Genomic DNA, 13,039 nt, shown 5'->3' with positions numbered 1-13,039 from the left:
CATCTTGCCCCCAGTAATCCTGCTCCGCCAGGCCACCAGTGGGAACTGGGAGAGTTACTTCCCCTCAGTTTCCTCATCTGCAAAAAAAAGGGGGGGGGTTTGCCCTAAATGACATCTGAGCTTCCTTCCAGCTATAAACTCTAGGAAGTGAAGCGGGATGGCCTCTAAGGTAGCTTTGGACATTCTCTGATTTGGAAGGAGTTGTCCCAAATCCCCTGAGTCACTGGTAGAAGAGAGACCAGAAACCCAGGTCTCCTGACTTTCCAGCCAGAGCTCTGTTCCTCACCACCATATAGAGAGCTTGGTACCCCAGTGGTAGCTGCTGGAGTTTGGGAGGAAGCCCAGCCCCAGTTTGGGGATTGGGCTGCGGGTTCACCACCAAAAGGCGGGGGAGCACAGGACTTTGGAGCTACACAGGGACCTTAGAAAAAGCTGAGAAATTCTATGATTTTATGCTTTCCACTTTGTGAACATAATCTACCATGGAGACAGTAAGACAGGAAACATGGGTTCTAATTCTGGTTCTGCCACTTGCTAGTTATGTGACTATGGGTAAATCATGCCTCAGTTTCCTTATGGCTCAGTGGAGAAAACACTGGACATGGAGTCAGGAAGACCTGAGTTCAAATTCTGCCTTAGACACGTGCTAGCTGTGTGACCTTGGGTAAGTCACCTATTTCTCTCTGCTTCCCTTTGTTCATCTGTAAAATGGGGGTCATGATAGAACTTCCGTCTCAGGGGTGTGGTGAGGATCAAAAGAGATCAGATTTGTAAAGCCAGCATATGATTGTGAGGGGAAAGGCTGAACTAGATAAATCTGGATCTCTGAGCCCGGCTGTCCTTCCTAGCTATGGGTCATGGTGGACAGTCCCCTCACCTTTCTTGTCTCACCCTCGAGCATCCCACATATTCAATCAGCCTCAGATCTCCTCGCTTCTACATTCACAACTTCACGCCTCCTTCTCTCTTCTGCCCCTGCCATCTCCCTGGCACAGACCCTTATCCCATCTCCCCAGGACTATGGCAGCAGCTGCTGGGGGGTCTGCCTGCCTCAGTCTCTCCCCACTCCAGTCCATCCTCCATTCAGCCACCAAAGGGATCTTCCCAAAGAGCAGATCTGATTATATCCCTCACCCCTCAACCAGCTCGGTGGCTCCCTATTGCCTCCAGGAACGCATACACAAGGCTCTGTTCGGCATTCAAAGCCAGCCCCACCTCCGACCTTCACAGTCTGCTTACATCTTTCTCTTGTATCCGATAACACGACCTGGCTGCTCTACAAACAAGACCCTCACCCCTTTTCCCGTGGCTGGAAAGCTCTCCCTCCCACCCTCGGTTTCTAGCATCCCGGGCCTCAGTTTTCTCATCTGTCAAATGGGGTGGCCGGGTTTGGAATAGACGGACTCCGAGGCCCCCTCCAGCTGCAAGATGGGAGCGGAACGATGAGCAGCCTCCCGCCCCACCCCGTCCAGCGGGGTCCAGGGCCTCAGTTTCCCCCCCTGTGCAATGGGGGGGCCCGGCGGCTGGCCCCCTGGGCCCCGCCTCCCTTCCAGCCCTGCCCACTCCCCCCGGCCCCGGCCCCGGCTCCTTACCGGGTCCCGTTCCGCAGGCGGTCGCCCCGGCACTTCCAGGGTGTAGCCGAGGTTCTCTCGCTGCGTCCGCGGGCGGGGGCCCGGGCCGGGAGCCGAGGAGGCGGGGCTCGAACTGGGGCGGGGGGCGAGGGGCGGAGCGTCGTGGGGCGGGGGCGGGGCCGAGGGGCGGCGGGGGGCGGGGACTCCAGGCTCGCAGGGCCCCGCGGCGGGAGGGGCGCCGCCCTCGGGAACAGCGGCCTGGCTCGCGCCGGGCCGGGCCGGGCCGGGGGCGGGGGGAGGGGGCGGCCGGCGGAACAGCGGGAACATGGCGCGCGGGGCTTGCTAGGCTGGGCGGCCGCGGGACCGTTACCTCGAGGCCGGCGGGCGGGCGGGCGCGGGCACGAGGCGCGGGCCCCGGAGGGCGCGGGCGCGGGGACCATGGAGCCGCCGCCGCCGCCGGCCGCCCCCCCGGGCCGGGGCCGCAAGAAGCGGGAGCCCGAGCCGCCCCCGGTAAGTTGGCGGAGCGGCGGCCGCTGCCGCCGCGGGCACTTTCTTTGTGGAAACTCCGGCGCGGGCCGGGCCGGGCCGGGGAGGACGATGGGGGGGCCCGGCCGGGCTCGGGCTCCGCAGGGGTAGGGGCCGCCCCAGCGGGGGGTGTGGTCCTGAGAGCGGCCGGGGCCCGTGGCGGGTCCGAGGGAGGCGGCCACCTGCGGGCGCCGCGTCCGGGGGTCCTGCAGCAAAGTGCCGGCGGTGCCCGGGATGCGGGCTCCGGGGTGCGCGGCGTGTGCCCCCCTCTGCAAAGTGTAAGGGGGTGCACGGGATGGGGGCTCCAGGGTACGTGCCCCCTCTGCATGAGATGGGGGCTCTGGGGTGCGCTCCGTGTGCCCCCTCTGCAAAGTGTGGGGGTGCAGGGATGGGGGCTCCGGGGTACACTTTGTGTGCCCCCTCTTCAAAGTGTGATGGGGCATACGGGATTGGGGTCTCGGCTTTTCTAGAACCCAGTCCGGGTGCGCTCCATGTGCCCCCCTCTGCAAAATGTGATGGGGCATACGGGATAGGGGTCCCGGCTTCTCTAGAACCAAGTTCAGAGTTCTCTTTCCTTCTTTGTAAAGTGTGGGTGATGTGTGACGGCTTTTAGTTTTAGGTCCTTTGTCTTTCTTTCCAAAATGAAGCAAAGGGTGCAGGGTAGCATGGAGTAGCGGGGCTGGTCTTGAAGTCGGGGAGAAGTGGGTTCTAGGGCCACCCCTTTGCCGTACACCGTCTTTGTGACCCGAGGCGAGGCACTTCATCTCCCAGTGGCTCCAGGAAACTTTTCGGGATTCTAAGTGGCAGAGAAGGAGCCGATACGATCTGCTTGGCTAGAGGAAGTCCCTCCTCAAGTCCCAGACCCAGTAAAAACGAAACAGCCGCAAAAAGAAGGGAGAGGGGCGGACTGCAAGAGCCCCCAGCTTTTCCAGCTTAACTCCTAGGAGCTCACTTTCTCTGAGTGACAGCTTCCTCCACTGAAGTGGGTGACGCCTTCCAGCTTGAGGCTGTGGGGAGTCTCAGGGTCCACTTTCCCCTTCTGTAAAGTGAAGTGATGGGGCCAGACCAGATGGGTTCCTAGGTCTCCTGCAGATTTAAGTACTGTGACATCTCCATGCCCCCCTTCCTCTTTCCCTTCCTCTCTCACTCCCTTTTTTCTCCCCCTTCCTCCCTCCCTTCTCTCTGCCTCCCTCCATTCCTTCCTTCCTTTCCTTCCCTTCCTCACTCCCTTTCTCCCTCTTCCCTTCTTTGCTCCTTCCTTTTCTTCTTCCCTCTCTCCTTTTCCTCCCTCCCTCCTTCCCTTTCTTCCTCCCTCCCTCTCTTTCTCCTTCCTTCCCTTCTTTCCTCCTTTCTCTCTCCCTTCTCCCTCCCTTTTTCCCTCTCTTCCTTCTTCTCTCCCTTCATTCCTCCCTTCCTTCCTTTTTTCCTTCCTCTCTCCCTTCCTTTCTATAAAATTAAGTGATAGGGCTGGATCTCTAAGGTGTCTTGAAACCTTAAATCCTGCAGTTTCTTTCTGTGTTCCTGTTTCTTCCTCTGTAAGGTCAGAGGTTTGGATTTGAGAATCTCTTAAATTCTCTTGCAGTTTTAAATCTCAGAGTCTGTCTCTAGGTCTCAGTTTCCTCCACTGTAAAGTACAGATCTTGGGCTTAGTGACCTTTACGATCCCTCTCTGGTTGTCTGTTTCCTGCTCTGTGAAGCAGACAGGTTGGAACGAGGGCCCCTGAAGTCCCCTTTCCCTCTGAGTCCTTCCATCCCTCTCTGGGGCCCAGATTCCCCCACTGGGAAGTGACAGGGTTGGACCGGATGATGCTGAATCTTGTATGGCTTTCAGTCCTCTGGTCTCTTCCTCACTGGGTCTCCATTTCCTCCACATTTAAGGGAGAGGTTAGACTTCATGAGAGGAAAGAGACTTGGAATCAGAGGGCCTGGGTTTGCATCTCGGTTCTGTTGTTCAGTGCCATCCCCACCCCTCTGTGGGCCTCGGTTTGCTTATCTGTAAAATTGAGAGGTTGGGCTAGATGGCCTGTAGGGCTCTTTCCAACCCTAAATCTATGACCTTGAAGGTTTCTTGCAGCTTTAATTCCTTCTTATGGGCTCCCTGCATCCACTGCCTCCACCACAACGTGAAGTTGGGCCTGGATGATCTTCGGTCTTTGCTTTGAAGCCCTGGGGTCTTTTTCCTTCTCTCCCCTCCACTATGAGTGTGTACATGTGTGCAATGTGCATATGTATGCATGCCTACGTGTGTGTGTGTGTGTGTGTGTGTGTGTGTGTGCTGATCTCTTCAAGTTCTACCTTCTACAATCCCTCTTCGGATCTCTTTAGCTTCCTTTGGTGTCAGATGAGAATTCTGGAGTACATGGTGTCTCAGGTCCCTTCCCAGTCCCAGTTCTGGCAGCTCTGGATGCTTTCCAGAGTGGTTCTGAAGTCTGGGGGTGGGGAGGCAATCCCAGCAGACCTCTGTGACCCCTTGCAGTGCTGAGTTTTGGGATCCTGCGATTCTACCTTCTCTTTCAGTCCCTCTTGTTCCTTGAAGAACTGAGTTTCTTCATGGGAATTAGCTTTTGAGGTTTGAATCCTTTTCAGTGGGACTACACTCTGGGCAGTTTTTATGATGTGCAGCAGGTTTCCTGGCAAAAAGCTTTGAGAACCTTTGTCCACTCAGATGCATAACATGCCAACTCCTTTCGATAGATAAGAAGATCTGAAGGAACTGAAGTATCAGCCACCTCACCCTCATCATATTGGCAAAAGTGACAAAAAATGTGACAAACGTTGGACTTTGGGAAAACAGGCATGTTAATGCACTTTTGGTGGGGCTATGGATCAGCTCAGCCATTGTGGATTGCGATTTGCAAGCTGAAAAATCAAGACAGTGTGTGTAGCCTTTGATGACATTTTGTACTAAGCCTGTTCCCTAGAAAAAAAATCAAAAAAAGAGGACAAGGACCCACGTGCACAAAAATAGTCAGAGCAGCTCTTTCTGTGGTAGCAAAGAACTGGGAACTAAGGGAGTGTCAATCAGCTGGGGAATAGTTGAATAAAAAGGAATGTATATGAATATAATGAATACTGTTTGCCATAAGAAACTATGAAAGGGATGGATTCAGAAAAACCCGGGAAGACTTATATAAACTGATGCAGAGAGAAGTGAGCAAAACAAATAGAGTGATTTATACACTACCGACAACACTGTGAAGACAAACAACTTTGAAAGACTTACGAACTCTGACCCCTGCGATCTCTTGATTCCAGAGGACTCATGATGAAGCATGTGATTCACCTTCTGACAGAGAGGATATGCATTCAAGATGCAGAATGAGCATACACGTTTGGACATGAACGATATGGGAATTTGTTTTGTTTGACCATGGATATTATTGCAAGGATTTTGTTTTCTCTTAAATTGGAGGTGGGTAAGAGGGAGAAGAAGTAAATACTTCTTAATTGACAAATGAAATTTAATGTAAAAAAAAGATAATTAGGATCACAAGATTTAGAGATAAATGGGATTTTATACTATCTGTTTACAGATAAGGAAAATGAACCCTGGAGAGGATATTGTAATTTGCCCAAGCCTAGGGGTGTAGAAAGTCAGATTATGAGAGCCATTTGGCCAGAGTAAAGGGCCGTAAGCAAAATGAATCGCACTGATATTGGTTCAGTTTGACAGCGATGGACAGAATGGCCCACAGAGGTAGCATAGGTCTTCTGTGGGATACTGGGAGAGCCTCCTTATTGAGGTCATTAGAATTCGATGTTCTGTTAATCTCCCAGAGCCTCTCTTTTGAAGGTGGATTATTTCCTTGTAATTCTTCTCTCCCTATCGAGTTTTAATTTTTCAATTCTTACTGCTGTTAATGATTCTCATTGTCAGTGCTTTCTAGAAAAGTATCTGACTCTGTCAGCTAGTTTGGTGATTACTTGAAACTAAAATACTAAACATTTGCAAATGTTAAGCAGCAGGAACTTTTGAAGCAGGTAAATGTTTACATTTCTTCAAAGGAAATCTGAATTCATGTGTGTTCGAACCATTTGCAATTTATACGGAGCTGGGCATTTGTAATTTATATGTCACATTTAGGAATTTGGTTGTGTCTGGTTCAAAGTCAGTGCTCAAGTGGTTTGGCAAAATGACTGGCTACCTCAAGCACTGTTGCCTTCGTTTTGGCAATTCAAATAAAGGTTGTGGCTTTTATGTGAGAGAAAAGCTTCTGCAGCTAATCTGAAGGGTTGTGGCAAAATCTGGGAAGGCCAGACCATGGTAGACGAGATGGCATTCGAATTGATCTTTAAGAAGCAACACCAGGTTGCTGTTGGTAGATTCTATGCTTGGCTTTGAATAATCACATCAAATAACCCATGCTGCTTGAAGGACTTTGCTCACCTTGGAAGCCAGGCGATGGCACCTGTCCATTTCATGTGAGGAGGCACAGGGCTTAGCCCGAGGTTCAGGCTGCTGCCTGGGCTCTGTGTTGGAATGATGAGATAGCCCAGTCCTGGAAGGAGGGAGAGGTTTTCTTTCCTGTTCCTCCATTGTTGGGTTCTCTTTAACAGGGGCAGTGATTTTGGAAGGTGGCACTGCAGCTGGTGGCACCATCAGCGTGTCTTCTACGGGACGACTCAAAAAAGGAAGGGCTCCACGGAAATGACAAGGACCTCGTTGGAGCCTTTGCCTTAATCTTGATTCACAACATAAATCTGCCCCTGCTTGGCGTTTGGTTTATTAATGAGGGGTTCAGGATTGGATCAGCGATTTTAGTAGTATGGGCAACTCCTGGGAGAAGAAACTCCCCCTGCCGGTGTGGGGTGTTGTTGTGGAGAGCTGCCCGGGTCACCTGTCCAGGGTCATCCAGACAGTGTAGGTCAGAGGCTGGATTAGAACACAGCGCTTCCTGACTCTGAGGCCAGCTCTCTGTCCACCGGAGCACTCCTCAGCTAATCCTTAATTGTTATTAAAATAATTCTGCTCTGATCCAAAGTTATCATCATCTCTTAGTGCACTGATATTCTGGTTTAAGTTTGCCACGCTTCCATTAGTGCGCTCAAGAACAGCTCAATGGATTTCATGAAAAATTTTCTCTTGGTTGGGATTCTTTCAACCCTCTCTCCCCAGGATCTTTTAACTTCTTAGGAATTTGGTTAGGAAAAAGCCTATGGCAGTAACATGAACTTAAGCTCAATAATCTCTCTTTGGTTAAAAAACTATTATCATTAGTGCTGTGATTTTCCCCTTGAAGAAAAAAGGCAGAGATACAGTAGCTAGTAGGATGCTCTAAAAACAGTCACTGCAGGTGCATTAAATGCTTATTAATAATTAGCTAAAGGAAATATTTGCAGTGCAAAGAATTTTTTTTAGCAATCACTAAGTATTTAGTAAGCTCCTACCATGTGCCAGAGAATCCAATCCAATCCACATTTATTAAGCACCTACTTTGTGCCAGGCACTGTGCCAGAAACTGGGGATCTAATTCAATCAACATTAAGCACCTGTTGTGTGCCAGCCACTGTGCCATCCCTGCTTGCCAGGAGCTTCCATTCTAATGTGGAGAAGATGACAAGAATGCATAACATATATGCAGTAAGAATATAAAGGGGGTAAAAAATAACTAACATTTTTGTAGCACTTTACAAACCCTTTACAAACACACCATTTGATCCTCACAGCCACCCTGGAGAGTAGGTGCTATTATTATTATCCCCATTTTACAGATGAGGAAACTGAGGCTGATAGGCTAAATGACTTACTTGCTCAGGGTTGCACAGCTCGTGAGTGTCTGAGGCTAGATTTGAATTCAGGGCTTCTGGCCTCCAGGCACAACCCTCTACCCTCTTCACTACCTGCCTGCCTCTAAATTGTACCAAGCAGTTAAAAACGAGGTCGTTTGTGAAGGAGGGCACTAGCAATGGGAGGAGGGTGGGATTCAGGAAAGGTTTCATTCAGAAGCTGAGGGTTGAGCTGCACCATAAGGGAAGAGAGAGAGGGACTCAGGGGTGGATGTAAGAAGGGAGATCATTCCTGGCATGGGTGATGATCATTGCAAAGGAACAGAGACTGAAGATGGAGTGTCCTGAGAGCAATGGAGAGGTGGCCACTTTGGCTGGAGGGTAACTGCAGGAGGGGAGTAATGTCTGATGAGGCAGGAGAGCTAGAGGGGGCCAGGTTGTGTAGGCCTTTAACAACAAAACAGAGGAGGTTCTTTTATCCTGGAGATGATAGGAAGCCCCTCAAGTTGGCTGAGTGGAGAAGTGGTCTGGTCAGATCTGTGCCTAGGGAAAATGACTTTGGCAGCAGCGTGTAGGATGGATTGGAGAGGGGAGAGAGATCACTTGGGAGGCTGGTCGAGTTCTCCAAGGGAGAGGTGAAGAGGGAGGGCCAGCTGTGCGAGGGAGAAGGGTGGTCAGCTGCAAGAGATGTTGTGAAGGTAGATCTACTAACAGATTAGATGTGTGGGTTGAGGGTGAATGAGATATGAAGCTGGGAAATTGGAAGGATGGTGGTGCCTTTGACCGAAATTGGGAATTTTAGAAGAAGGGCAGGATTTTGAGGGAAAGATAGTAAGTTCAGTTTTAGTTATGTTGAAGTTGATCTATCTCTAAGACATCTAGTTTGAAATGTCTAATAGGCAGCTGTTGATGTGGGACTGGAGCTTAAAAGATTAACACTAGATATAAAATATATGTGCACACTCCCATATGTAACATGTTTATATGTATGTATATGTGCATATATGTGTATATGTACACATATGTATTTATATATTATAGGTCTATATCTATAACACACATAGAAATGGTAGTTGAATTCATGGGACCTGATGAGGTTACCCACAGAGAAGAGCGTCCAAGACAGAACCTTGAGGGACACCTGCAGTTAAGGGATGTAATATGGATGATAAGCCAGCAAAAGAGACAGAAGGAATGGTCAGACAGGTCAGGGTAGAATCAGGAGAGAATTGTGATCACAAAAATCAGAGAGGAGGAGGGGAGTCAGCAGTGTCCAGTGCAGCCTGGAAGGATGAGGACTGAGGAAAGACCATCAGGTAGCTGAGACCATTGGTGACTTTGGATAGGGAACTTTCAGTGGAATGATGACGTCAGAACCCGGAGGGTAAAGAGCTGAGGAGTGGCGGTGGAGGTAGCTTCTTCAAGGCATTTGCCTCAGAAATGTAGAAGAGATATGAGATGACACCTGGAGGAGATAGTAGGATCCGGTGCAGGTTTTTGAAGAGTGAGGGAGTCTTGGGTGTGTCTGAAGGGAGTGGGCAAGGTGCTGGTAGATGGGGAGAGGCTGGAGAACTGAGAAGGGTGGCTGTCTAGAAGACAGGTAGGCATTGGGGTGGATAGAGAGCTCAGACTGGAGTCAGCATGACCTGAGGGTGAGTCCTTCCTTGGACACTGGCATTTACTAGCTTCATGAACCTGGAAGCACTTACCCTTGCGCCTCAGTGTCCTCATCTGTAAAGTGAAGGGGTTGGACTCGATGGCAGATCTCTTCCAACACTGAATCTCTGATCCTGTGTTCCTCTTAGTGCACGTATTGGGTGGGGGTGGCCGCAGCAAGCAGAAGGGTCAGCTCTTGGTCAGAGACTGGGGGAGAGGAGAGGGAGAGGTAATACCCAAGACTGAGGTGAAAAGAACGGGAGAGAGGGAGCTGGTGCCTACTGGCCTCAGTTTCCTCAGTAGAGTAAGAGGCGAGGGCCTCCGCTGAGAGCTTTAATGACACTTATCAGTGATGATCTGCCAGACGTCTCTCTTGAGGCCCATTTTCACCCACAAAAAGAGAGCAGCATCTCCTTACCAACGAGAGAGGGAGAATGTTCTCTTTCCTTCTCTTGGCCTAGTAGATCAGAGATGTTTTGAGGAAACTAGGTGGTGGGTTCAGGGGACAATGATAGTGAATGTAGGAGGTGAGGGGTGGAAGAAAGAGGCAGTAAGTGAAATGGACAGGGGAGCGGAGCAGAAAGGCCTGCTGCTGCTGTTGCTGCTGCTAGGAGAGCGCAGGGTGGAAGAAGCTGCACAAAGGAGCCCAACTATGCCTGGGTAGTGGGAAGAGCTTTGGATTTGGGTTTGAATTCAGGCTCTGCTACTTCTGCCTGCTTTGTGACCCTGGAGAAGTCATTTACCTCTCTGAGCCTCAGTTTCTTCGTCTGTGAAAGGATCTGGAGGATCTTTTGTAGCTCCAAATCCTATGAGTTCCTAAACTCACAGTCGTTTGGTACCATGTTGGCTTTTACATCTCTCTGTAATAACCCTTTGTATAAAGAGCAGTGATACACACAGATGGCATTGTACTAGAGCTTTAACACTAAACATTCTTCAGAGATCTGAAGGCCTGTATTTTAAAGATTCTTGTTGGTGAATTGCATATTTTTCGGTGTAGGCACCTACTTTTCAATTACTAGCAGTCACAGAAATAACAGGTAGTCACACCTACACGGCCGCCTCTTTAGGTGGTGCTGACCTTCAATTTTAATGAAGAATCATATGCATTTTGGTAGTATTAAAGCAATAAACTCAGTAGAAATGATTTGGTATAGATTATGTAAGATTTAGCATTCTTTTGTCTTTATATTTAGATGCAGGATCATAGCTATATAGAGATCTCAAAAGCATTTTCCCCCTGGTGTCTTATATTAGGGTTAAATCTGAGCATTCCTTCAGTTCGGTTCAATAAGCATTGATTAAAATCTTGATGAGTCACATGCTGTGCTAGGTGCTACTGTTACTAAGACAACAGTTCTGTCCTTTCAGAGCCTGAGCTCTTCTACCGAAATGATAGCCCAGTGCCTCTGACCCCTGCCCCTCACTGAGACACTGCTGGTCCCACTGCACACAGTCACCGGGGGACACCATGCTGCAGGGATGGCTCTGGTGGTCACCAGTAATGGAGTGTCCTGAAAAAGCCCTATTTGGTGTCGTTCAGTCGTTTTCAGTCATTTCTGATTCTTCGTGACCCCATTTGGGGTTTTCTTGACAAAGATACTGAGTGGTTCGCCTCTCCTTCTCCAGCTCATTTTACAGATGAAGAAATGGAGGCAAATAGAATAAAGTGACTTTGCCCAGGGTCACACAGCTAGCAAGTATCTGAGGCCAGATTTGAACTCGGGAAGATGAGTCTATCTAAGTCTGTAAATTATGAATCCAGATTTCCATTTTTGTTTTCATTCAAATTTTCCACCTTTCACCCACATTAGAGAGCATTGTGACACGGATGTTTCTTCCAATACCAGTGGCCATGACCGTTTGGGTAGGTGGCAAATAGCTAAAAACATTTCTTTAATGTGAGTCATCTTCCATGCAGAAGCTGTACCAGCATTTATGCATAGCATCTTCTGAAATACACCAGTGGGAAGTTTCTAGTGTCTTCATTGAGTTGGGATACAAAAGAGAAGTTTTGGGGAAAGGAGAGACCGGAATAAGATGGAGATCCCTAAACTGCAGAAAACTAATGCTCTTGCTTGTGGGAAACAGAGATAAAGGGACTGGAAAAGATCAAAATGATTGAACTTAAAATACTCCAATTCAGGGAGCAGTTGTTAGCTGCCTACCGTGTGCCAGGTGCTGAACATTGGCAGATTTTAATCACAGAAATACCCCAGAAGCCCTGACTGTGCCATCCTTTGCCTGGTGAGTGGGATCTATGGCAAGCTTGAACAAACTGCTCCTGAATTTGTGCCGGCGGCCATCTGGGGGCTAACTCAGCTTTGGGTTCCTCACATTTAAGGTCCTTGCTTTTTTCTTAGGAAGGAGAGTGAACCTCATCTTTTTGCAAACCATTTGAAGGTAGTGTAGGATGCAAATCAATCATATCCTCTCAGGATCAGAGCTTTTAGAGCTGGAGGGGGCTTACAGACCACAGGCCATGGATGCTGCCTTTCCCCCCCGGAAGAGTCCTCTCTACAGCGGGACAGAGAAGTGGTCGGCCAGCCTTGGGTTTAAAACCCCCAGTGTGGGGGAGCCCCCCAGCCCCTCAGGCACTGCTGCTGATGACATCTCGATGAAAGCTTCCCCTGGGGCCTAAGCAGGATGGTGCTGGCTCTTCTGCTCAGTGAAAACTCCGCATATACGTGGCAGCGATCATGTCCCGTTCAAAGCCCCAGCCTTCGTGAGAATCTGCCTCCGCCGACCGGCGACTTGCCCTCTCCTCGCTGGGGGTTTGCCACTGTGCTCTGTGCAGCTCTCCCCGGACCTGATGGGCGGCTCCTTCTCTGTCTGCAGCTGGGTCATCATCCATGCACATCTCACTGTGGGCGTCCTCTGAGGCTCTGGGCTGGGGCCTCTTCTCTTTTCCCTCTAGGCTGTGTCTCGGTGACCTCATTAGTTCCCATTTGTTCCCTGGCCATCTCTAGGCGGGTGACTCCCGACTCTGTGTGTACTGCCCCAGTTGGGGCATCTCCAGTCATCCTGATCTGTCCCCAGCTGGCTCTGGAGGAGAGAGTGAGGCTGGTGACTCTGCACAGCTCCCCCTCACTTAAATCCAATTCACTTGCATGTCATAGCATCACCCCCCTGATGTCATGGTCCTCTTCAAGAGCCAACGACAAGCAGCAACAATAACAACAACACAACGCTGGCCTCTCTCCTAAGTGTGTATCACCAGTTGTTTATTGGAGATCTCAAATTGGATGGCCCACAGATGTTTTAAACTCAGCATGTATAAAACAGACCGCCAAACCCACTCCTACTCCACCTTCCTTATTACTGTCAAGTGTGCCACCATCTTTCTGGTCCCCTGGATTTACAACTTTGGAATAACCTAGAAGCTGGGTGGTGTAGTGGATAGAACACTGGGCCGGGAGTCAGGAAGACCCGAGTTCAAATTACGAGATGTGTGACCCTGGGCAAGTCACTTAAACCTCTGTTTGCCTCAGTTTCCTCATTTGTAAAATGGGATTAATAATAGCACCTCCCTTCCAGGGTTATTGTGTGGATCAGATGAG

The 13,039-nt window shown here is 49.8% G+C and overlaps 1 protein-coding gene across 1 annotated transcript in view; it reads left to right on the top strand.

Annotated features, from left to right (window-relative positions):
* Positions 1 to 1,991: 1,991 nt before the first annotated feature.
* The window catches only part of TTC28 (tetratricopeptide repeat domain 28), a 677,066-nt gene continuing 666,018 nt past the window's right edge, over positions 1,992 to 13,039 (top strand). The window contains 1 exon segment of the mRNA XM_020996673.2: positions 1,992 to 2,081. Within this exon segment, the coding sequence (XP_020852332.1) occupies positions 2,010 to 2,081 (72 nt within the window). The 5' untranslated portion in view covers positions 1,992 to 2,009.

This window comes from Phascolarctos cinereus, unplaced genomic scaffold (assembly GCF_003287225.1).
Source record: "Phascolarctos cinereus isolate Bilbo 61053 unplaced genomic scaffold, phaCin_HiC Scaffold_4;HRSCAF=312, whole genome shotgun sequence".
Taxonomy (NCBI): Eukaryota; Metazoa; Chordata; class Mammalia; order Diprotodontia; family Phascolarctidae; genus Phascolarctos; species Phascolarctos cinereus.
This window is presented reverse-complemented; position numbering and strand designations above follow the sequence as displayed.